Source organism: Staurois parvus, unplaced genomic scaffold, assembly GCF_062004578.1.
Source record: "Staurois parvus isolate SC_StPar_1 unplaced genomic scaffold, SC_StPar_1.0 ptg000137l, whole genome shotgun sequence".
NCBI lineage: Eukaryota > Metazoa > Chordata > Amphibia > Anura > Ranidae > Staurois > Staurois parvus.
The window spans coordinates 12,414,771-12,441,361 of NW_028317933.1; the positions used below are offsets into that span (position 1 = coordinate 12,414,771).

Genomic DNA, 26,591 nt, shown 5'->3' on the forward strand with positions numbered 1-26,591 from the left:
CACTCCAAAGACATGCTGGTAGGTTAATTGGATCCTGTCTAAATTGGCCCTAATATGTGTATGTATGAATGTAAATTAGGGACCTTAGATTATATGCCCCTTGAGGGTTAGGGACTGATGTGAATGTACAATATATATGTAAAGCACTGCGTAAATTGACGGCGCTATACAAGTACCTGAAATAAATAAATAAAAGTAAATAAATAAAAATTCCAGTATATATTCCATAGTTTGTAGACACTATAACTTTCGCACAAACCAATCAACATACGTTTTTTTTTCACCAAAAATATATAGCAGAATACATTTTGGCCTAAATTTATGAAGAAATTGGGTTTTTTAAAAATTTTTATTGGATATAATTTATAGCAGAAAATATTTTTTCAAATTGTCTGTCTTTTTTTGTTTATAGTGCCATAAATAAAAACCCCAGTGGTGATTAAATACCACCAAAAGAAATCTATAATTGTGTGGAAAAAAATTATATAAATTTCATGTGGGTACAGTGTTGCATGACCGCGCAATTGTCAGTTAAAGTAACGCAGTGCGGTATAGCAGAAAATGGCCTGGTCAAGAATGGGGTAAATCTTTCGGAGGGCAAGTGGTTAAAGTAGAGGTTGGGGTTAATAAAAAACAAACATACATACTCACCTATATGCTGCAGCATTGCTGGAATGCTGCAGCTGTCCCCAGCCAGCTTTAATACCGAGAACTGAGCAATCACATGAAGGTTGATTGCTTAGTTCTCAATCAGCTCTGAGCAGAGAGCGATGACAGTCAGTCACTGCTCTCTACTCTGCTGTTCCAGTACTCACTGGAGCTGGGCTGGAGAGGGGGAAGATGCAGCCAGCTTTGGCTCTCAGCGTCCATAATTTGGGATCCTATCAGAGCTTGGAGCAGCTCTGTGATGTCAGCTGACAGCGGGCTTTGGAGATTAGAGATATTGAGGGAGTGAATTAGTATCTTTGTGGTGTAAAGAACCTGTTGGGTTTGTTTCGAATGATCGCTGCCAGAGGTTATAGCTGCAAGCATTGATCATTGTATTCTGATGAGAAACCCTCCTCTATCAGCATACAACAGCGCAGTGGGAGGGATTCCCGCACAGGGGTGGACTGACAACTCATGGGGCCCCCGGGCAATAGGGGATCACGGGGCCCCTGTGTCCTTGTCCAAACTCAAAAAAGCCTATGAAAAAGGTACCAGGAGCATCTCATGGGGCCCCCTACTGACCCGGGCCCATGGGCAGTGCCCGAGTTTCCAAATGGTCAGTCCACCCCTGTTCCCGCATCAACATTTACTGTGTTGATGGGGGAATCAAGCAAAAGAATAATCTATGGCAAGCTTTTAACTGGCCACACACTGATCTGTGGAATAGACTCCCTCAAGAGTTGGTTCTGGCCAGCTCAGTGGATTGCTTTAAAAAAGTCCTGGATTCTTTCTTAGATACACAGAATATAACTGGATACTAACATTTATAGGTAAAGTTGATCCAGGGAATATCCGATTGCCTCTCGTGGGATCAGGAAGGAATTTTTTTCCCTGCAGGAGCAAATTTAATCATGCTTTGCTGGATTTTTTTTTGCCTTCCTCTGGATCAACTGTGGGTATAGGATTATAAATTTTTTTTTTAATGGTTGAACTGGATGGACTTTTGTCTTTTTGCAGCCAGACTAACTATGTAACTATGTAACAAAATCTGTAGCAGTTGACTTAATAATCAAATACTTATCTGTACCAGGACCCAGCGATGTGCTCATTCGAGGGGGCACCAGAGACCGGGAGTGGGTGCCTGTCAAACTCAGGTACCCGTATTTCCCTTTTGTCTTTTTTCAGCCAGACTAACTATGTAACTATGATCAAAATGTGACCATTCCAGCCGGAACCAGCCAACTTTTGATCATTTTGTGGGCTTCCCTGGTGCAGGTGGGGAGATTTTCTAAAACTGAAGCACTCTGAATCAGAATCATGCAGCTGTGCATTGCAGCCAATCAGCTTCTACCTTCAGCTTGTTCAATTAAACTTTGGCAGTACAACCTAGAAGTTGATTTCAGTGCATATCTGCACCAGATTTTACACGCGCGTGTTTTAGTAAATCCCCCTCTCTGTCTCGGCAGGTGGAATCCTGAGTCCACCTAGTTTGTGTGGATGGAGGAATAAGGCTTACCATGTATCACCAGCTTTATTGCTTCTATTTAGAGAATTAAGGGACATACAGTATACATGTAGCTGAAATACCTTGGCGGATTGCTGAAATTGATATTACGAGACAATGGTGTCATAACTTGTTCCATTTTTGTATTTTTTTTTATTGTAGTTAAACCCAAGTTAATGCAAAATTTTCTGGATTCTGGAATATAATAATCTTCTCTAGGCAGTGGGGTATTTAGGTTTTGTACTGCCCTAGGCAACACAACCCCCCCCCCTGCCCACAGAGAGATCCTGACATTGATAAACAACACCCCTGCCCCCCTACCCCAAGAGAGGCTTCCACTACCACCTCTCCTATACAGCGGCAAACAACCCCCCACCCCGGCTCTATACACTCACCTTCGCAGCTCCGGACATCCCTGGGAACAAGAGTCAGGCTCTGCATACACCGTCAAGCAGCCCGCAGCCTCTCTCGGATCCCACCTGCTCCCCATGCCGCATGTGTTCCTTCTTCCATCCCTTCTTCTGGGTGGCAGTGCTGCCCCCCTGAAAAATGCCGCCCTAAGCAAATGCCTTGTTTGCCTTGTGGTAAATACACCCCTGTCTCTAGGTAAAGTGTATTGTTGTAATAACAGCTTATTAGGAGTAAATTGAAGTGCTTGTTATATGAACTGTAATGTATCAGACTGGGGTGCTGCTTCTGTAGGTAAGCCAAGCTAAAGAAAAAATGTCGGTTCCATAGCCAAATATGTGCTGCCAGGGTATGCTGTCACTGAGACTGTCGGTGAAAATCATACTGTTTCTTAACAACCACATACAATTTAAAGGCATCCCCCAAACATGTTAATTAACCATCGCAATACCGCGCCATAGTTGAAATATGGCTCTCTTGTTCTGGGATGGCATTCATGGACATCCTCCCAGAACATGCCTCCCGCGCACCCCTTTGGGCCCCCACATTGGGCACACTCTGTGACTGCTGTGTTCTTTGGACACAGCTGATCACAGATTGAGGTAAAGGGCCAATCACAGCAACCCTTTACCATGTGACCAGCTGTGTCCAATCACAGCTGATTCCATGTAAACAAACTTGACGGTTATCGGCAATCCTTTCCTCGTGCGCTGTCACTGTGTGAAGAAAGGGGAGCTGATAACTGGCAAGGCTGACAGGACACATTTACACTGATAATCAGAGCACTGATCATCAGTGCCCTGATTATCAGTACAGCCCCACCAGTGCCCATCAGTGCAGCTTATCAGTGCCACCCAGGGGCGGACTGACAACTCATGGGGCCCCTGGGCAATAGGGAATCATGGGGCCCCTGTGTCCTTGCCCAAACTCAAAAAAGCCTATGGAAAAGGTACCAGGGGCATCTCATGGGGCCCCCTACTGACCCTGGGCCCTCCGGCAGTGCCCGAATTTCCAAATAGTCAGTCCGCCCCTGGTGCCACCTATTAGTGCTGCTTTTCAGTGTCCATCAGTGCTGCCTCATCAGTGCAGCCTGGTCAGTGCATCCTCATCAGTGCCCAACTGTGCAGCCTCATTAGTGCCCATCAGTGCAGCCTCATTAGTGCCCATCTTTTAGCCTCAAAAATTACAAAATTTTGTAACAGAAAGTAAGAAAGACACGTTTTTTTTTTTTCAAAATATTTGGTCTTTTTTCATTTGTTTGACAAAAATAAAAAGCCCAGTGGTGATTAAATATCACCAAAGGAAAGCTCTATCTGTCTAAAAAAAAAAATTATAAAAGTTTAATTTGGGTACAGTTTTGCATAATTGTGCCATTGTCATTCAAAGTGCGACAGCGCTGAAAGCTAAAAATTGGACTGGGCAGGAAGGGGCTGAAAGTGCCCGGTATTGGAGTAGTTAAAAAGGCCCCCAGCACCTAGTGTAAAGGTACACCCACCTACGAAAAAAAAATCTGTCTTTGAATTGTGTTGTAGTTGCAAGGTAAACATGTTATGTCTTAAAGTGTATCTGTAGATAAAAATAATGTAGGAATCTAAAATCAAGAGCTGACAGCATTTGTACTTTCATTGTTTCAAAATGGTGGGCAGTTGGACAAGCAGATGGGATCTGAGTGCCCTCAGGCCAGCATTTGATGTGACTGTTGTGTTTATGTCTATGGAGAGAAGTAGGGGAAACGCTATGCATACACAAGTGCAAGCTCACTAGGAAGAAAAAAACACAAGGTATTCTAACATGTTGGATTGCGAATCTGCCAATCAAACCTCAGTTGGTGGTGAGTGCAGGAGCTCCACTGACAGTAGATTGAAATAAGTCTTTCAGAACAGTTCTATTTACCTTCTGCTTGAAGTGATAAAAATGCCTTGGCTGGAAATTTTGCAGTTGGTTATAGAAAGATTATCCATCTGAGCCAGCCATGGTTATTTAATGGTTTAAAGTTAACCTGTACTTTGACTATACACAGCAAAGCAACAGGTTCTCTTATCCACTGAGTCCCCAGTTCAGCAAAAAATACCTAATTAAACTTTTATCATTTAGGTTGCCCATTCATGCTTGGTTACCAACTCACAGAAAAGGCATTCACATCACTTGAATACCTTCTTTGGAAGCACTCTGATGGGGAGACAGACAAAAGGGGATTTTTTTCTTTTTTGTACAAATCCTAAAATCCTTTATTCCATTAGTTCATTGAGGGACACAGCCAGTCTTCTATGACTGGGTGTAGCTGCTGCCTCTAGGAGGTTGGACACTAGGCAAAACAGAAGCCATAGCCCCATCCAGTGCCTATACCCTATGTATGTACTGAAGAAGGCCAAGAGCGCTAAGAAGTCAAAAAAATAGCAAAAGACCAAAGAGTAACCTGTCTGAGAAAATGTTTTACTTGTAGAAACAGGTCAACAACAAAAAGATTGGATTTGCCTTTAAAACCTCTTTCTTGGAGTACATCACGGGACACGGGAGAGTTAATTCTTACACTACTGGGTACACCATTGGGTTATGCTCCATCTTCAGGTGATTATACACTGGCAAAAAGCAAAGCTGAATTCAACCCTGCATAGCTTCCACCACACCCAGCATTGCCTTGGTTTTGTAAGCAAGCAGTAATGGAGTGAAACAAGAGGGGAGGGACCTGTGTCCTGTAATGTACTCTAAAAAAGGGATTGAGTCAAAAATCCCATTTTCTTAACTGTACATCACAGAAAACAGGAGAGTTAATTCTTAGACCTTTATAACATCCTAAAGCAATCCTCTTAGGGGCAAGCAACAGCAAACAAGGACTAACAGGCTCACCAAGAACAAACCTCTTAACAGGAATACAAAAAGAAACACATGAGAAGGTGGCCTGGTGGACTTTCTAACCAAGGTTGTCGTTCACCGAGGCCTGAACATCCACCTGATAAAAGCCTACAAAGCACTGACCCTTTGGGTGGAATGGGCATTCACAGGAAATGGAGGTACCCTTTATTCTCTGAGTAAAGAATGGGAGGTGAGTAGTCTCTGGAACAGCACATCCAAGGCAGAAACCTCTCATGTGCAGAAACCCTACAACATGAGAGTTTTCAGAGCTGAGCGGAGATAAACCCTAGAGCATAAGAGCTTTCTGAAAGAACCTTGTGCTTCAGGACTTGGGCTTCAACAGCCAAGCCATTAAAGACTGTGAAGCAGGATTGAACCTTGTATAAGAAGGTGCAAAAGTCAGGTAGGGCCCATGGAGAGTCTTCAAGGAGTCTGAATATTTCTGAGGAGCACACCCACCCTGGCCAAATCCAGTGGAAAGATAATTACTTGTATGCTGTCCCTGTCTATCCATCAAAGCAAATGAAGTAGGAGTTTGAGAAAGTATATACATGAATCAGGTTGAACTGAGTCAATGGAAAGACTATTTATTATTTATTACAGGTACTTATATAACGCTGTCAATTTACGCAGTGCTTTACATATATATTGTACATTCACACCAGTCCCTAACCCTCAAGGGGCATACAATCTAAAGTCCCTAACTCACATTCATACATACACATACTAGGGCCAATTTAGACAGGAGCCAATTAACCTACCAGCATGTCTTTGGAGTGTGGGAGGAAACTGGAGTACCTGGGGGAAACCCACGCAGGCACAGGGAGAACATGCAAACTCCAGGCAGGTGGTGCCGTGGTTGGGATTTGAGCCGACGACCTGAGTACTGCCAGGCGGAGGTGCTAACCATTTAACCACTGTGCTGCCCCAAGGGCATTAACTCTGAAGGGCTGAGGATCCCTGGACCTGGGTACAAACTTGTGCAAATTGGGGTTGATCCTGGAAGCCAGTGTATCTACATTTGAGACAGAGAGTGAAACACCTTCAGGAGAAGGCACCATTCCTCAGAATTCAGCTGTTGGCGCCTTAAGGCCTCATGCACACAGGGCATTTTTCCAGCCACTTTCAGGTGCATCAATCATTTTTTTTTACTGCTTCCAAATGGCCCTATATGTTTTTCTATGTGTTCATGCACACAGACTTTTTGAGGATTTTAGTAGCAGTAGCATTTACCAGCAGGAAAAAAAACCCAGGGCCAGTGCATCCAGGAGCAGCAGTGTTTTGGCAGAAAAAAACGCTTGATGAGTGTAAATGCATCTAAACACATGTTAACGCTAGGCTGGCCAATGAAATGAGTTAATGCCCAAGCACTTGACACCTGTAAACGCGCCTAAACGCTTGTAAAAGCGTTAGACGCTTTAACAAGCATCAGGCATAACGCTGCTGCCAAGGAGGAACATTTTTAAAATGTCCTGTGTGCATGAGGCCTAAGAAGTCCCCTTGCCAATTTTCCACTCTTTGAATGTGCACCACCCAAGTCAGAATGAAGTCCGCTTCATGGGCAGCAGCTTGACTACTGCGCATGCCTTAATGATTTATGCATGCCATAGCTGTGGTGTTGTTGGGTTGGACCCTACCCTGCAGTCTTCCAAGTAGTGGGGGTCTAGTGCTGAAGTGCAGGTGGAATCACCCTGAGCTTTAGGACGTCGTTTGGCACCTGAAGCTTCCTCTGAAGACTGCATCCCCTGAACTGATGGGGAATCCAGGACTCCTCCCCAGTCTGGCATTCCACTTCACAATTTCCCTGATTTCCTGACTCCAGTGTGAAGCTGGAAAGCCACCAACAGTTAATTTTGATGCTGAGACACTCGGGGTGATCCAAGGACAGAGTTTGTTTGTCCCATGCTGTCCGGATGTTTAGCTGCAGCAGTCAACAATGAAAGTGAGCAGAAGGGACTGCCTCGAAAGAGGCCACCATGAAACCTAGCACCCTCATGCAAAAGCTAATAGAAGGATGTTCGAGGGAAGTTAATTCCTGTACCATAGAGTAGAGGGTCCAAAGCTTTTTCTGGGAAAAGAACACATGTGTCAGGGTTGTGTCTTGGATGAGACTCAGATATTGCCTATGGGACTATGTCTGTGGGGCTAAAAATGGCATCAACTGAAGCTGTAACCTCCATATGGTAAAACCTAATAAAAGTGGAGAGACACCCTGGGGTCAATTTACTAAAGGCAAATAGACTGTGCACTTTGCAAAGTGCAGCTGCACTCTGCAAGAGCAGTTGCGCCAAAGCTTAGTAAATGAAGTAAAGATTCACTTTACAAAGAATACCCTATCATGTGCAAGGAATATGAAAAGAACTGCATTTTTGCTTAGACATGATATGATGATGAAAGTCAGCAGAGCTTTTGCTCATTTACTAAGCTCTGGAGCAACTGCACTTTGTAAAGTGCACAGTCTATACTCCTTTAGTAAATCAACCCCCTTCTTCTTTAGGACACTAAACCAAACTGCGCGCATCCAGTACATGCACAACTCACAGCCATTAGATGGGGCTGTGCCTTCAGTTTTGCCTAGTGTCCAACTGCCTAGAGACAGCAACTATACCCCCAGCTGTAGAAGAATGAACATGTCCTCTAATAAATACTGAGGCAAAAGGTATGTTCTGTCAACTGTCTGCTACCAATGTTTAGTATTCCCCATATGTTCACTTAAAGCAGCGGTCTCCAAACCTTGGGGCATTACTAAAAATGATACCAATGATGGGGCACTATTCCTTCCACTGACACCAATGATGGGGCACTTTTTTTTCCCACTGATACCAATGATGGGGTACCATTCCTCCCACTGATGCCAATGACGGGGTACTATTCCTCCCATTGATAACAATGATGGGGCACTCTTCCTCCCACTGATACCAACGATGGGGCACTATTCCTCCTACTCATACCAATGATGGGGCACTATTCCTCCTACTTTTACCAATGATGTGGCACTCTTCCTCCTACTTTTACCAATGATGTGGCACTCTTCCTCCTACTTTTACCAATGATGTGGCACTCTTCCTCCCACTCATACCAATGATGGGGCACTATTCCTCCTTCTCATACCAATGATGTGGCACTCTTTCTCACACTCATACCAATGATAGGGCACTTTTCCTCCTACTCATACCAATGATGTGGCACTCTTCCTCCCACTCATACCAATGATGTGGCACTCTTCCTCCTACTCATACCAATGATGTGGCACTCTTCCTCCCACTCATACCAATGATAGGGCACTTTTCCTCCTACTCATACCAATGATGTGGCACTCTTCCTCCCACTCATACCAATGATAGGGCACTTTTCCTCCTACTCATACCAATGATGTGGCACTCTTCCTCCCACTCATACCAATGATAGGGCACTTTTCCTCCTACTCATACCAATGATGTGGCACTCTTCCTCACACTCATACCAATGATAGGGCACTTTTCCTCCTACTCATACCAATGATGGGGCACTATTCCTCCTACTTATACCAATGATGGGGCCCTATTCCTCCCACTGATACCAATGATGGGGCACTGTTCCTCCCACTGATACCAATGATGGGGCACTATTCATTCCACTGATACCAATGATGGGGCACTATTCCTTCCACTGATACCAATGATGGGGCCCTATTCCTCCCACTGACACCAATGATGGGGCACTATTCATTCCACTGATACCAATGATGAGGCATGATTTTTCCCGCTAAATATGGGGCATTTTATACTCTCATTGACGCCACAGTATTTTCTACTTACACTGGCCATTGTCCGGCCCCCTCAAAGTCTGCAGGACAGTAAACTGGCCCGTTGTTTAAAAAGTTTGGAGACCCCTGACTTAAAGTGATACTAAACCCATGGCCCTACATTCAGTATATCTGGTCTCCCACATTACACACAACATGGAAATGCAATTATTTTAGTAAATATAAACTGCTAAATTCTTTTTCTCATCAGTAGTTAGAGCAGTCTTGTGACTTCAGCAGAGCACTGGTTAAAGCTTGTAGGAGGAGTTTTCTTTCTGCTCTAGGATGTGAAACCCCTGACCCTCTGTCTGTACAGTGCTGATTGGCCCTGTGCTGATCACATGCACTCTCCCAAGGAAAAAAACAAACAAACCTCTCTAGCAATACACACCAAACTGTGCATGTGCATGTGACTACGGATTCAGTCTGTATCAGGTTGACAACAAGAGGAGGGGCAGAGAAGACAGGATCAAACAGCCTTTTTACACAATGCGGAGGATTAACCCCTTAAGTTCCACAGTGAGTATAACAAGCATGCTTTACTGCATATACAGACTGATATTACTGTTGTAGGTTTAGTAACAGTCTAAAGCGGAGCTCCACCCAAAAGGGGAAGTTCCGCTTTAAGCCTTTGTCCTCCGCTCCCCATTAAGGATTGGCACTTTTGGGAAGCAGGTGGGGAGCGGGTACCCGAATTTGACAGGTACCCGCTCCCACTTCCGCTGCGATCACCTGAGGCGATCAAAAGCGGAAGTTGTCCTTCCTCCTTCCTCCCTGTAGTCTTCTGGGACATGTGACAGGTTCCAGAAGACTACGGGGTCATTCACAAAGCGCAGCGCTTCTCGCACATGCGCAGTGGGCAGCCAACTGTGAAGCTGTCACAGCTGGATGCCTATACTGAAAATGCCGGCGCTGGGGAGAGAAGACGGCTGCTGAAATCAGCTGTGGTGAGGACACTGCTGGACCGAGGAACAGGTAAGTGTCTGTATTTTAAAAGTCAACAGCTACAGTTTTTGTAGCTGCTGACTTTTCTTTATTTTTTTTTCAACTGGAGCTCCACTTTAAGTAACACCCAGGGGCAGACTGACAACTCATGGGGCCCCCGGGCAATAGGGGATCATGGGGCCCCTGTGTCCTTGCCCAAACTCAAAAAAGCCTATGAAAAAGGTACCAGGGGCATCTCATGGGGCCCCCTACTGACCCCCGGACCCTCAGGCACTGCCCAGTTTCTAAATGGTCAGTCCGCCCCTGGTAACACCTGAGACATTTTCCGATAAGATGAAGCAAGAAATCTTGTGTGATGATATCACTTGATATATGCCACTTCAGTAAAGCAGTATTTTATCTCTCATTTAATTTTTGCCCTCTGTCTTGTGTTGGCAGCCATTCTTACCGCAGTCAGTCTGCAGCTTACAAGGACTTTTTACTATATAACATTTATTTTACTGCAGGAAAATTGTATCATCAAACACCTTCATCTTATTGATGTTCTAATTGTACTCTTCTCACTGCACTATCTAACGCAGTGACTGAATCTGACCGCTGATGTTGTATCTATGATCTCTATCTGCATGTTACATCTGACTTATTCAAAGGCTTGACGTAGATGGATGATCCTGGATATGTAATGCATGGCTCTCAGTTTCTGGAAAATCACCGTATTGGTATAGTTTAGTACGGAGACACAGATCTATGCCCTTAAGTGAAACTTCAGCTATCTGTTTTTTCTTGTTTTAGATGGGGAGGGTTAGAATCTCTGCAAGCTTTTTATAGTTGTTTGTGACCCTTCTGGCCATATACTGTAAGCTTCTTCTTGCTCAGCTCGCAGGCTGAACAAGACAAAGCTATCAATTTCCCCATCAATGCTAAACAGCGTGGATAGACAAACTTTCACTGTCAGCTATTGTATTCTGATACCCGTGGCTGTCAGAATTCCCAAACGGTGCATCTGGAGGGATGACAGTGCTGTTTGGCCAACAATTTTTACCTGGATCCCTCTACATTTAGATCTAATTATGTTGGGTGTGGGGGTGCAGACAGCGCCACCCGCAGCTCGAATTTTGTTCTGTGTACGGTTAGCTTTACGCTCACATTTCTGGAATTTTACTCTTCAGGCTGCAGGCTAAAGGGTTAGTCTGTAACTAAACAAGTTGATTGATAACACTCTGGCTGAAATAACTTGAGTCTTGCTAGTGGTATAATACCACAGCATAAGTCTAGGCAGGGGCAGACTGACAACTCATGGGGCCCACGGGCAACAGGGGATCATGGGGCCCCTGTGTCCTCACCCACACCCAAAAAAGCCTATGAAAAAGGTACCAGGGGCATCTCATGTGGCCCCCTACTGACCCAGGGCCCTCGAGCAGTGCCCGAGTTCCCAAATGGTCAGTCCGCCCCTGAGTCTAGGTTCACACTACAGCGGTGCGGTAAATGCCATGTGATTTGCACAGGAACCGCACTGCATTCCTGTACAGATCACATTTGTATGCTGTGCGATTACTGTAGAGCCATACATTTTGTATGGCTCTATTCGCACCGCACCCGCACCGAAAAAGTGCAGGACCCTTTTTTGGTGCGCACTAGAATCAGATCGCATAGGCATTCACACCTATGCAATCCGATTCTGCACATCGCACCGTGTTTTGCGGACCGATTTCAGGGTGTTGTCAACTTAACATACACACTCGCAGCGGTTTTTTTTCAACTGGAGCTCCGCTTTAAGTAACACCCAGGGGCAGACTGACAACTCATGGGGCCCCCGGGCAATAAGGGATCATGGGGCCCCTGTGTCCTTGCCCAAACTCAAAAAAGCCTATGAAAAAGGTACCACGGCATCTCATGGGCCCCCTACTGACCCCCGGGCCAGTAGGGGGTGTTGTCAACTTAACATACACACTTGCAGCGGTTCGCATGAATGGGGTGCGATTCTGATGCGGTGCGGAATTCGCACAGAAAGTTACCCTTGAGCCCGGGTTCACATATATGCGTTGCGGTACATCGCATGTGATTTGCACAGGAACCTCACCGCATTCCTGTACAAATCACATGCGATTTGTGTGCGGTGCGATTAGAGCCATACATTTTGGATGGCTCTAATTGCATCGCACCCGCATCAAAAATGTGCACGACCTTTTTTGGTCCGCGCTAGAATCTGATCGCATAGGTATTCACACCTATGCGATCCGATTCTGCGTATCGCACCACGTTTTGCGGACCGATGTCGGGATGTTGTTAACTTAACATACACACCCGCATCGGTTCGTATGAACGGGGTGCGATTGTGATGCGGTGTGGAATTCGCACTGAAAACACTGCAAATTCTGCACTGCATCAGGCTAAAGTTCACTGTTCGCCTGGGTTCACACTGATGCGTTGCGGAATTTGCACCGTTTTCTGTGCGAATTCCACACCGCATCAGAATCGCACCCCATTTATGCGAACTGCTGCGGGTGTGTATGTTAAGTTGACAACACCCAAAATCGGTCCGCAAAACGTGGTGCGATGCATAGGTGTGAATACCCATGTGATCTGATTTTAATGCGGACCAAAAAAGGATCCTGCACCTTTTTGGCGCGGGTGCGGAGTGATAAGAGCCATACAAAATGTATGGCTCCAATCGCACCGCTCACAAATCACATGTGATTTGTACAGGAATGCGGTGCGGTGCGGTTCCTGTGTGAATCACATGCTATGTACCACACCGCAAATATGTATGTAAATCTGGGCTCAAGGGTAACTTACCTCTGCCTTTTTTCTTGTGCTTTAATAGCTGTGGACACAGGTATCAGCTATTACATTGTTTGCAGTAAGCTTTTCTGCAGTCTGCACTTCACTCCTTTCACACCAATGCGTTTTATAGTGCTTTGTTCAGAAACACACTACAGTCCATTTAACACGGTTTCCTATGGAACATATTCACATCTATGCTTTTTTGAGCTGCTGCATTTTTAGAAAGGGTCAGGGACTTTTTTTAAAAACAAAAAGCAGCATTTTTGGTACAATAGAGTTCAATGGAGAAGCTGCTGAAATGCATGGTAGTGCGGTTTTGCCACATTTTACGTTTTGCATTTTTATTCTGCCCAGCAACAAAAAAAATTCCACTGTAACAAAAAAAAAGAGAAGAACAAAATGCAAAACATGGTAAAAAAGCATAAAACATTCATCAAAAATGCAAATAAAATTATTTCCTCTCCTAATTGTGAATTCTGATTTTTTACAGTTGGCTATCAGGAATCACATGTAATGAGGGATAGTCAGGGCTTACTACTGGTAGGGGCAATATACTGTGGTATGTGTTGTTTGTTTGAACTTTTCCTTTTAAAACTTTCAAACTCTAAACAGATTAATTATTATTATTATTATACAGTATTTATAAAGCGCCAATAGTTCGCTGTACACTACAAAGGGGGACAGATCATGTGACAGAACAATACCAATACAATGCGATACACGAGGGGTTCGAGGGCCCTGCTCTTTCGAAGCTTACAATCTAGGAGGGAGGGGATGGTGGCACAGGAGGAGATAGCTGTGGGGGATGGAGTGGTAGGAAGAATGGAGGAGGTCGACAAATTAGCAGGGGGTGGGGTAGGCTTCCCTGAAGAGATGGGTTTCAGGGTACGCCTAAAGGAGAGGAGAGTAGGTGATAGTCTGATGGGTTGGGGCAGGGAGTTCCAGAGGATGGTTGACACCCTGGAGAAATCCTGGAAAGCATGGGACAAGGAGACCAGGGAACTAGAGAGAAGGAGGTCTTGTGAGGAGCGGAGTGTGCATGTAGGGTGGTACTTGGATATTAGGTCGGTGATGTAATTTGCCACTTACTGAGCAAGCTTACAACAAAGTAAATACAATGGTGTTTTTTGTTGTTTTTTTTTTTTTACATTTGCTTGGAATTTATCTTTAATTCCATTGTTGGGTGGTACAACACACTCCAGTATACAACAATTAAATAAAATATACCAAAAAGTAGCATAAGAATTAGTGCAAGTGGACAATTGAGAACAGATAAAGTGGATCTCCAGCCATGTACAAAAATAATACTGTGATAACCGGTTACCCATAGCCTCTGCATGGTCAGTTTAAGAACAGTTTGTGCTCTGCTTTTATTCCTCTATACTAGTCAAAGTGACTGCACTGTAAATACATCTCAAATGCATCTGGAAGTCCTCTGTATACTAGCTTTAAATTGTTACTAAACCCCAGACCCTGCATTCACTATATCGGGTCTCCCACAGTACACACACCATGGAAATGCAATTATTTTAGTAAATATAAACTGCTAAATACCTTTTACCATCAGCAGTTAGAGCAGTCTTGTGACTTCTATCAGTATCCAGCCGAGCACATGTTAAAGCTTGTAGGAGGAGTTTTCATTCTGCTCTAGGAGGATGCAGGACCCCTGGCCTTTGTCTGGACAGTGCTGATTGGCCCTGTGCTGATCACATGCACCCTCCAAAGAAAAAAAACCAGGATATAGTTTTGGCTGGAAGTATGCACATGAGTGTGACTAAGGGGCTCCATGGGACCCTGCAAGGAAACATATCCACCTAAAAGACAGAAATGCAGAAGGGACTAAATTTAAAGGCAGAATGACAAACTGCAACCAAAGCTACACAGCAAGTATGGTAAGTGCTGGGGTCTGTTGCAATGTATTCTTTTTATCTAGGAGGATTTAAAGTGTTACTAAATCCCGGACCCTGCATTCACTATATCTGGTCTCCCACAGTACACACAACATGGAAGTGCAATTATTTTAGTAAATAAAAACTGCTAAATACCTTTTCTTATCAGCAGTTAGAGCAGTCTTGTGACTTCTATCAGTGTCCAGCAGAGCACTGGTTAAAGCTTGTAGGAGGAGTTTTCATTCTGCTCTAGGAGGATGCAGGACCCCTGACCTTTGTCTGGACAGTGCTGATTGGCCCTGTGCTGATCACATGTACCCTCCAAAGAAAAAAAAAACAGGATCCCATCAGTACTATCAGTGTCCAGCAGAGCACAGATTAAAGCTTGTAGGAGGAGTTTTCTTTTTGCTCTAGGAGTCTAGGAGGATGTGCTGATCGCATGCACTCTCCCATGAAAAAATAAACCTCTCTAGCAATATACACCAAACTGAGGATGTGCAGAGTGACTGCACGTGATATATCCTATCAGGAGATAAGAGGGGGGCACTGGAAGAAGGGGAGGATCAGAGAAGACAGGATCAAACAGTGTTTTTACACAGTGCAGAGGATTAACCCCTTAGGTTCCACAGTGAGTATAACCAGCATGCTTTACTGCATATACAGACTGATTTTACTGTTGTGGGTTTAGTAACACTTTAAAGATATGAATGTACATATTTACTGTTGTTGCACATGGTTCATATACTGTATCTTAATATCCGCTGCATGTTGCATGAATACAATCTAAATATAATTCTAAAAGCATCAAATGTCTGAATATGTCAGTCACAGTTTCTTTAAATGTTATAGTCCATTTCATATTTGAGACTATAGCTGGTGCCATGTATTATTGGTAATGCTCTTGGGAACTTGCAGAGTGTGAACTATGTGTATTTATTCAGGAATCAGATCCTTGAACAGTATAGAAATAGCCCATGACCCTATGTGACCCCCAAAAGCATAACATATTTCTTTGACACACCAAGCTGAAGGATCATTCTTCTGAATTGGGGTTTCCACTGTGTCAGAGGCTTTTAATAGTATCAAGCACTAGAGATATGGGGTTAAAGGAATCATGTTTGCTTTATAACATTTCAGCTGAGATCCTTCAATGAAACGGTTAAAGTGGATCTGAACTGAAAAACTTTGCCATCTTATAGGGAACATTTAGAATTGTTAACTGTACATACAGTAAGTAGTACGCTGAATGTGCCTTTCGCCTTACATTCTTCCAGAATGTCTAGGCTGTTCTGCAACCTAATAGCTGTATATCTTCAGTGTGAGATCATCAAATGTATTGCTGCCTCTCACAACTAGTTTTGGGGGAGATTTGGTAATGTCACTACTGTGTTGCTCACTGTCTCCTTGCTGGAGAGGAATCTGTGCTTGAGGACCTTCTGAATGCTAGTCACAGGAGATTTGGAGTGAAATTTGGTGATCTTACTACTGTGCTACTCACTGTTCTCCTTGCTGGGGAGGAATCTCTGCTCAGGGACCCTCTGACTGCTAGTCTCAGGAGAATTGGAGTGAAATTTGGTGAAATCACTACTGTGCTACTCACTGTTCTCCTTGCTGGGGAGGAATCTCTGCTCAGGGACCCTCTGACTGCTAGTCTCAGGAGATTTGGAGTGAGATTTGGTATTGTCACTACTGTGCTACTCACTGTCTCCTTGCTGGGGAGGAATCTCTGCTCAGGGACCCTCTGACTGCTAGTCTCAGGAGATTTGGAGTGAGATTTGGTGATATCAATACTGTGCTACTCACTGTTCTCCTTGCTGGGGAGGAATCTCTGCTCAGGGACCTTCTGACTGCTAGTCTCAGGAGAATTGGAGTGAAATTTGGTGAATTCACTACTGTGCTACTCACTGTTCTTGCTGGGGAGGAATCTCTGCTCAGGGACCTTCTGACTGCTAGTCTCAGGAGAATTGGAGTGAAATTTGGTGATATCACTACTGTGCTACTCACTGTTCTCCTTGCTGGGGAGGAATCTCTGCTCAGGGACCTTCTGATTGGCAGTCTCAGGAGAATTGGAGTGAAATTTGGTGATATCACTACTGTGCTACTCACTGTTCTCCTTGCTGGAGAGGAATCTATGCTCAGGGACCTTCTGACTGCTAGTCTCAGGAGAATTGGAGTGACATTTGGTGAAATCACTACTGTGCTACTCGCTGTTCTCCTTGCTGGGGAGGAATCTCTGCTCAGGGACCCTCTGACTGCTAGTCTCAGGAGATTTGGAGTGAGATTTGGTATTGTCACTACTGTGTTCCTCACTGTCTCCTTGCTGGGGAGGAATCTGTGTTTGAGGACCTTCTGAATGCTGGTCTCAGGAGATTTGGAGTGAAGTTTGGTGATATCACTACAGTACTAATCACTGTTCTCTTTGCTGGGGAGGAATCTGTGCTCGGGGACCTGCTGACTGCTAGTCTCAGGAGATTTGGAGTGAGATTTGATGATGTCATTACTGTGCTGCTCCCTGTTCTCCTTACTGGGGAGGATTTTGTACATGAGGACTTGCAGTGGAAGTATCTTCCGGCTCCTGCTTCAATCATTCTGCGGTTCTTTGATTCATCCAACTCTCTTGTTGCTTCTTGATCATTACCCCACCAATAATCAAATCACCAGTCATCGAGGGGTAGCTTTAATATGGAGAATGCCCCCCACCAAGATGGCTACTTCCACACAGACACAGTATGGAACAAGGCATGGTAAGTCAGACATGATGAAAAGATGAGCTGCAGGAAGACCCCAGGCAATACTGGTGACTAATCATTTGTCCTCTGCTTACTTTTTTAGCTTCCACAGTATAGGTCTTATTTAAAAAATGTCTATTTTTTAATTTTTATGGTGATATATACTAACAGCACTTCTCTTCCTATGACAGGATCAGCAGTGAATGCCACCCCAGGTGTCGAGGTGACATCATCAGTACAAAAAGTACCATCCAAATCTGGTCTGTGGGTTTCCATTGTAGGCTCTCCATCTAGAGGGACCATACCTTGGGAGATCATTAATGATCCTCCTATACAGTGTCAGGATCTCAGTGCCAAATTACTGTATTCTGGAATTGCATGTCTTCCAGGTATGTAATAAAATCTTCCTACGGATGTTCATCTACAAATAGCACAGATAACTTATTTAAAGAGAAACACTTGCAAATCAAAACTTGCAATAGCCGAATCTCCACTCTTAATATGCTGTATCAGTGAAGCTCTTCCTATCAGCTCTGTTATTTAGTATATTCTATACCTATCAGAACAGAAGTGTCAGGGTGTAAGGTCTCCACAAAGAGCCTTATCTCTTGCCTTAAGTGCTGTCAGGATGATATAAAGGGAAACACATTTCCTTAACTTTTTGGATTTAAAAAAGCCACAAAGGTGACTGATTGAAAAAAACAACCTTGTGAAATAAATCTTATCACTGATTCAGCATTTAGATAGGATATATATATAAAACATTAAAAATAAATTCAGCTGTCATTCAACATTTTAAAAAACATAAGCGAATCAACCCTGCACAAATTCACAAAATGAACCTGCTGTAGTAGGCATTTAATATATTGAAAACACTTAATGATGTGGGGCAAGTTTAGATAGTATGAGGCTAAAAAAAAAGGTACTGAGAGCAGGGTGGATTTGATTTAAATCAAGTTGATTTAATCATGATTTAAATCACTAGTGAAAAGGCTCAATTTAAATCATAATTTTTAAAGAGCAACTGTCATCTCTGTCCCGCTGCGGCTCCTCCTCTGACCCGCAGTTGACTCACTGAAGGTCCCATTCACTTTAATGGGATGGCTGGTGATGAGGCAGTGACACATCAAGTTGAGGGATGTGGCAGTAGCAGGTGAGTGGATACCCACTAACAGGCGCTGCCATGATGGATCTAAAATGACAGGTGCTCTTTAAATGTAAGGAATCCGACTCATTCTTGCTGGTAGTTAGAATCTTTAATATTTGCAAACCAAATGAAGGTTTCTTTTTTAGAATAATAAACTGTCAGGTTAGTAAAACAGTGATATCAGAACCAATTTTAGGTTCATACAGTAGGTTAATCACACATAGTTGGAGAACTACTCAAATTCTTTTATTTCATGTTTTTTCTCACGGTTACTGTGAAATTGTGTGAATGCATCAATGCAGTGCATGTTATCTCAGCTTGCAGAGCTTGGATTCATTGAATGAGTTTACCAAAAATGTAAATATTGCAGAATATACAGCCTCATGCTACATAACTAAGCTCAATTTCATGCTGAATAAACTACATTATTATTGTATCTTAAATAGAAAACTATCTTTGGATAGATTTTTTACTTCAAAAGCATTTTATTAAAATAAATTGGATAAAATAAAAAAAATCTGATTTAAATAAAAAAAACTATTTTTTACATTTTTTTTTTAAATCATCGATTTTTATCCACCCTGACTGAGAGGCTCCAACAATACAATGCACGCACTAAGTGGGGGCATGTACATTTAGATGCATTCTTCTACAGCCTGGCTGCTCTTTATCCAATGCTATGGTAAACGGCTTTCAACAATTTCTAGTGTTGGCTCTGCCACTCCTGCATATTCCTATTGGCCGATACGTTTGATGGGTGGCCGCAGTAGCCTAAACAAGCATGCAAGTAGGGTTGGGCCAGCTAAGCACCCAACACTACCTTAAGAAAAACCCAAAGCCTGTGTACAAAGGCCTAAAACCTTAGTCAACTGGGGTATTTTTTGTTTTTCCTATCCACTTCCTTTGAAGCCTAGTATTTTATTAATGGTAATGCATATATTTTGTTGTCTTTTTGTGGAATTATGACAAATGTTTAATTCTGGTTATTGTGATCCCAGGAAGTCGGGACAAGATGGGCAGAGCCATAATTCAAGTGACCACAGACAGTTCAGCTTGGGATGCATCATGGTGCTCAGTGAAGGAGGTGGCACGCCTTTTACTCTACCTGTGTTCGGTGGCCAGGTTAGATGACATGTCTAGTTGAGCTGTGGGCTCCATTATTGTTTAGTTAATGTTCTGAATATAATTGTAAATTGTATGCTGTAATGTGGAATATACGTTATGTGCAATTTACTTGGTGGTATCAAAGGAACAATAAAGCAAGTTTTGTAATCAAACAGGAACTAGTGATTAGAGATGACCAAGTAATAATTAAAGATGACCAAGTGAAGTGGCGAAAAGTGGTCCAATTGAGTTCCTACCAGTTCACTAATTTCAGAGGGACAGCACCATCTCCCCCATAGAAGAAGACATAGACTAGAACCAGGGCCCCTACCAGCCTGACCCAATTTACGCACCCACTCTCAAGAATTTAAATATAAATAGTTGATAGAATTAAACATATATTTATTAGTCCTTTCAATAAAAATTATTTTAAACAATAGGAAAACATGCCATATATCAGAGACTAATTAACACACAGGGCACAGACCGGGGGGGGGGGGGGGGGGGGTTCAGGTGGTACAGTGGGAGTCAGGAGGGCACATTACTGTGATGAGAAAGGCACAATACAGGTTCTGAGATGTTGCTTTGGCCATCTCAGGACAACTTAGTAAAAAGTGTTACTGTCCTGGCAATTCCTGGACAGTTGGCAAGCATGATGTAATACAAGATTGGGGGCCCCTAGGCACCTGGAATGATCCCCATACAATGATCGCCATCATTTTCCAGGTCCTGTGTCAAGGGGCACACTGACTGTAGAGGGTTGCTTACTTGGCACTTCTGCTATTCAAAGAACGCTTTGCCTTTTTTCAATGCATACAAGTTGTTCTCTGATTAGACATGGTGAAGAGAAAAGAATACAAGGTATTCTGTGAATGGTGGCAATGCTGAGCAAATGAACCCCTGCAGTCAGTGTACAGTGGGGCAACCACTCCAAGCAATCAGTGTAGTAGGGCTGACTATTAAAGTGATTGTCAACTTCCACAATGGCTCCTCCGATCTGAGATATTGGTTCAAGTTGGACCAGTGTGTGGGGAGGTACAGAGTGGACACAAAGTTCAGTTGCAATAAAATTTGAAACTTGTATTGAGCAGAATGCCAGCATTACAAACACTCTAGCGGGAGAGTGCTGCTTAGGGAAACAACTCACAGTTATAGACGTGACTGAGGAGAAGTGCTGACAGCGTCTGTTCCAGAGAGTGAAGTGCAGCCCGGCCAGTCTGGTCTCAAGTGGGGAGGCTTCTTTATAGGTAGCTAGTCCCTAGCCTGTCCCTTCTCGCCAGGAATCTTTTTCTACTCCTTTTTATTTTCCCTAACAAGTAGGGTCTCTGTTCCTACACAAGCCAATCACAGAATGCATGCCAAAACCCAGGGGCAGGGACTTAAATAGATCATGCTGACCCAAGATGACCGCCAAGGGTCATGCAGCCAACTGGAACACTGCTCCATAGACCCAGGAAACCATAGAGAACCGGTAATTCTGCTTGACTTCCTCTCAAGGTTCAAGTAAGGCGCCACCTACAGTGAAGAAAACAGACTGTACCTGTCTACAAATGTAATTATGCAATTAAGATCATGCCTGGATGAAGTCATGGGATGGAAATCTCCACCCCTATCACAAAGGGATATTATAGAACTGTCCAAAGTGTGCCCAAACTCATATTTGGAGTGTACCAGCTTGATCTGTCAGTCATAATCATTTACTCTGAATGGGCAAACGTGACAGCGTGTCTTTAAGCCCATTTCTGACTGAGCCTGTTTACTATGATCTCTTTTGCTGATTAGTAGGTTGATGAAGATTTTTTTTAATTTTTTTTTGAAAGCTGACAAAAGAACAACCATGCAGCATATATACCACAGTTGGGGAATATTTTTTATTATTAGCTTGTTTATATATAATAATTATTTATGCTTAATGGTCTTTAAAGCTGGTCCGTCATGCAAAAAGACTTTCACATAAAGAACATTTTTCACACAGTATGACTGGTTTCATAGTATTTGTACTGCGATCTTTTATTCCAGGGCAGAAAAGATAGCAGCAGAGAGTCTCCTGAGACCAGCATCTCAAAGGAGATTCGGCAGCTTTGAAAAATTTACCTAATTCCCAGTTGCTACCTGACTGAGAAAAGATAAGCCGAAGCCTTTAAGGAATATCAAGGAGTTTAGCTGACATGTTCTCAAGGGGTCTGGTTTCTAAAAGGCTGAGGTTTGCCGTATGGGAGTTTGATTGTCCACAATGCTGCAAAAACTGTCCTTAACTGGAATACCTAAAGAGCAATTCCAGGCAACAAGAGAAACCAGTTGGTTAGCTACTAATGCTATCCAGAAAACTCTGCAACTGTACTAAAGTCAGAACATCCACTCAGTTTACTTTACCTTAGTTCTCTCTAATGCAGGGAGCAGGGGCGAACTGACCATTTGGAAACTCAGGCACTGCCCGAGGGCCTGGGGTCAGTAGCGGGCCCCATGAGATGCCCCTGGTACCTTTTTCATAGGCTTTTTTGAGTTTGGGCAAGGACACAGGGGCCCCATGAGCCCTTATTGCCCAGGGGCCCCATGAGTTGTCAGTCCGACCCTGCCAGGGAGTATGTGATTTCCTCCCCTTGCTTCTGTGATACCTGACTCAAGCACCACCACATGATGGTCGGGGAATAATCTAAGAGGCAGATTGATTTGTGCCCAACTGGATTGCTAATTTGCTTCATTTTTGTCCCCCAATGTATTCTAAACAAAACCTGTTATATCTTGCATTGATGCATATTGCTTGTCCTCAACTGTTTCTGTAGAAAGGAGATAAAAGAACTTGGACTGATGGTTCTAGTGGATGCCAGGAAGCACCCTCCATCTCCCTGTCTCCATGCAGCTCTGCAATGTACCCAGGTGAGTCTCCACCGTCTGACACCCATCAAATATGCAAGAGGTGAGAAGGAATCTCCCAAAGGGATGGATAGCAATATAAGTCTGAAAGAGATTCTAACCCTTTCCTGCTATAGCCAAAACTAAAAACAAACGTTTTCTATGGAGTTCTTCTTTACACTGAAGATAGTTTTTAATGTCATTGGCTGTATGTTTGGGGTCATTGTCCTGCTGCAGAACAAATTTGGGGCCAATCACACGCCTCCCTAATGGTGTGGCATGATAAATAGGCATCTGCCTGTATTTCTCAGCATTGAGGACACCATTGATTGGGCAATGTTGAGAACCGTAGACGCAGTGGTCAGCCAAGGAAACTGAATGCAGCAGATGAGAGACACATCTTGCTTACTTCCCTTCAGCATCAGAAGATGTCCAGCAGTGTCATCAGCACAGAACTGACACAATCCAGAAGGACCCAGGTACACCCTTCTACTGTCTGGAAAAGTCTGTCCCAAAGTGGTTTTCATGAAAGAATTACAGCCAAAAAGCCATACCTCTGATGTGCAAACAAGGTTAAGTGACCTAACTATGCAGGAAAGCAGGAACTGTGGTGGAGAAAAATGGCAGCAGATGTTCTGGACTGATGAGTCAAAATTTGAAATATTTAATAGCAAAAGACAATTTTCTTGCCAAAGGGCTGGAGAGCGGTACAATAATGACTGTGTGCAGACAACAGTGAAGCATGGTGGAGGTTCCTTGCACGTTTGTGGCCATATTTCTGCAAATGGAATTTGTAAATTAGGTTAAAATCAATGGTGTCCTCAATGCTTAGAAATACAGGTAGATACTTATCCATCATGCCATACCATCAGGGAGGCGTGTGATTGGCTGTAAATTTATTCTGCAACAGAACAACGACCCCAAACATGCCGCCAATGTCATTAAGACCTATTTATAAAAGGGCAGCACAGTGGCTAAATGGTTAGCATTTCCTCCTGGCAGCACTAGGGTTGCTGGTTTGAATCCCAACCAGGGCACCATCTGTTTGGATTTTGCATGTTCTCCCTGTGCCTGCGTGGGTTTCCATTGTGTACTCTGCTTTCCTCCCACACTCCAAAGACATGCTGGTAGGTTAATTGGCACCTGCCTAAATTGGCCCTAATATGTGTGTGTATGAATGTGAGTTAGGGACCTTAGATTGTACACCCCTTGAGGGTTAGGGACTGATGTGAATGTACAATATATATGTAAAGCGCTGCATAAATTGATGGCGCTATATAAGTACCTGAAATAATAATAATGAAGAAGAGCAAGGAGTTCTAGTCCTATAAGTGATGGTTTGGTCCCCACAGAGCCCTGATCTCAAGATCATGGAATCTGTCTGGGATTACACAAAGAGACAGAAGGATCTGAGGCAGCCTACATCCACAGAGGATCTGTGTTTAGTTCTCCAAGATGTTTGGAAAAATCCACCTGCCACATTCCTTCCAAAACTGTGTGCAAGTGTACCTAGTAGAACTGATGCGGTTTTGAAGGCAAAGGGTAGTAACACCAAATATTGATTTGATTTGGATTTTTCCTCTGTTCATTTATTATTATTATTATTATTATTATTACTATTATTCAGGATTTATATAGCGCCAACAGTTTGCTCAGCGCTTTACAATATAAAAGGAGACAATACAGCAACAATACAGTTCAATACAAGAGGGATAGGAGGGCCCTGCTCCTTGGAGCTTACAATCTAAGAGATAGGGGCTGGTGGTACAAAAGGTAATAACTGTGGGGGATGGACTGGTAAGAGGAATAGAAGATTCCATTATTAGTTGACGGCGGGATAGGCTTCCCTGAAGAGATAGGTTTTCAGAGATCACCTAAAAGTGGGCAGAGTAGGCAATAGTTGGATAGATTGGGGTAGAGAGTTCCAGAGGATGGGGGAGGCTATGGAGAAGTCCTGGAGATGAGCATGGGAGGAGGAGACAAGGGAGCTAGAGAGCAGGAGGTCATGGGTGGAGCGGAGAGGATGGTTTGGGTGATATCTGGAGACAAAATTGGTGATGTAATTTGGGGCAGAGATATAAATGGCTTTATATGTTATTGTTAATGTTTTGAATTTTATTCATTGGGCAATGGGAAGCCAGTGGAGGGATTGGCAGAGAGGGGTGGCAGATACAGAACGGTTAGTAAGGTGGATGAGTCTGGCAGCAGCATTCATGATAGACTGAAGAGGGGATAGCCTGCGATGAGGTAGGCCAATGAGGAGGGAGTTACAATAATCAAGGCGAGATATAACCAGGGAGTGAATAAGTTGCTTAGTGGTTTCCGAGGTTAAGGACGGCCGTATCTTGGAGATGTTGCGGAGGTGAAGTCTACAAGATTTGGACAGAGATTGGATTTGCAGCTGAAAGGACAATTGGGAGTCTAGGATTACACCTAGTACCCTGGCATGAGGGGAGGGATTTACTTTCCATTTTGTTAATAGATAAAAATTAACTATTCTATTTCTGATAGAATTCTTAATTTACAGCATTTTCTCACACCTGCCTAAAACTTTTGCACAGTACTATATGTCATACTCTAGATGTATATACTGTATATAGACAGGTAGCTATTCTCTGCAGTTGAGAAAAACAAATGTGAATTGGGAAAATTCTGCAATTTGGCCATTAGATGGAGCTGAGGAGCATATTATCTCTTACTCTGCACCATCTAATGGCCATACCTTGGTATATTCTCAAGTCACACTCTCTTTTTCAATAAATAACATTCCAACTGCAGAGAATATTTATTTATTTCAGGTACTTATATAGCTCCATCAATTTACACAGCGCTTTACATATATATTGTACATTCACATCAGTCCCTAACCCTCAAGGGGCGTGCAATCTAAGGTCCCTAACTCACATTCATACATACACATTTATTTATTTATTTATTTATTTATCGAGTTTATATAGCGCCAAAGGGTTTGCTCAGCGCTGTACAATAGAGGGGGGGGGACAATACATGAAACAGTACAGTAACATCAAACAGCACACAAGAGGTAAGAGGGCCCTACTCTTTCGAGCTTACAATCTAGGAGGGAGGGGGTAGAGGTACAGGAGGAAATGGCTGTGGGGGATGGAGTGGTAGGAGGAGGGAAGGGCAGCGGCTGTTAGGTGAGGGTGGGGTAGGCTTCCCTGAAGAGGAGGGTTTTCAGGGAGCGCCTGAAGGTGAGGAGGGAAGGTGACAGTCTGATAGATTGGGGTAGTGAGTTCCAGAGGATGGGGGAGGACCTGGAGAAGTCTTGCAGTCGTGCGTGGGAGGAGGAGACCAGGGAGCAAGATAGAAGGAGGTCCTGTGAAGAGCGAAGGGTACGGGTAGGGTGGTACCTGGGAATCAGGTCGGTGAGGTAGTTAGGGGCAGTGTTGTGAATGGCCTTATAGGTCAGAGTGAGTAGTTTGAATTTAATGCGTTGGGCAATGGGGAGCCAGTGGAGGGAGAGGCAGAGGGGGGTGGCAGAGGTGGAGCGGCTGGTTAGGTGGATGAGTCTGGCAGCTGAGTTCAGGATGGTCTGAAGCGGGGAGAGTTTGCACTGGGGTAGGCCGGTGAGGAGGGAGTTACAGTAGTCAAGGCGTGAGATAATCAGGGAGTGTATGAGTAGTTTAGTGGTGTCTGGGGTAAGGTAGGAGCATATCTTGGCGATGTTCCGGAGGTGGAGCCTGCATGTGTTTGTCAGTGATTTGACATGAGGTTGAAAGGAAAGGTTTGAGTCCAGAATGACTCCAAGGACCTTGGCTTGCTGGGCGGGATTGATGGTGGTGTTGTTGGTAGTGATGGAGAGGATGGGGGGGGGGGCGCGGGAAGGGGGAAAGACGAGAAGCTCGGTGTTTGCGAGGTTGAGTTTGAGGAAATGGAGCGACATCCAGTCAGAGATGTCGTGTAGGAGGTGAGTGATGCGGGC

The 26,591-nt window shown here is 43.9% G+C and overlaps 1 protein-coding gene across 1 annotated transcript in view; it reads left to right on the forward strand.

Annotated features, from left to right (window-relative positions):
* KIAA1755 (KIAA1755 ortholog) overlaps window positions 1–26,591 on the forward strand; it is a 141,816-nt gene that overhangs the window by 25,498 nt on the left and 89,727 nt on the right. Inside the window, exons 3-5 of the mRNA XM_089673365.1 lie at window positions 17,736–17,933; window positions 19,690–19,813; window positions 22,579–22,672. Coding sequence (XP_089529491.1) covers window positions 17,736–17,933; window positions 19,690–19,813; window positions 22,579–22,672 — 416 coding nt within the window. The remainder of the gene's footprint in view (window positions 1–17,735; window positions 17,934–19,689; window positions 19,814–22,578; window positions 22,673–26,591) is intronic.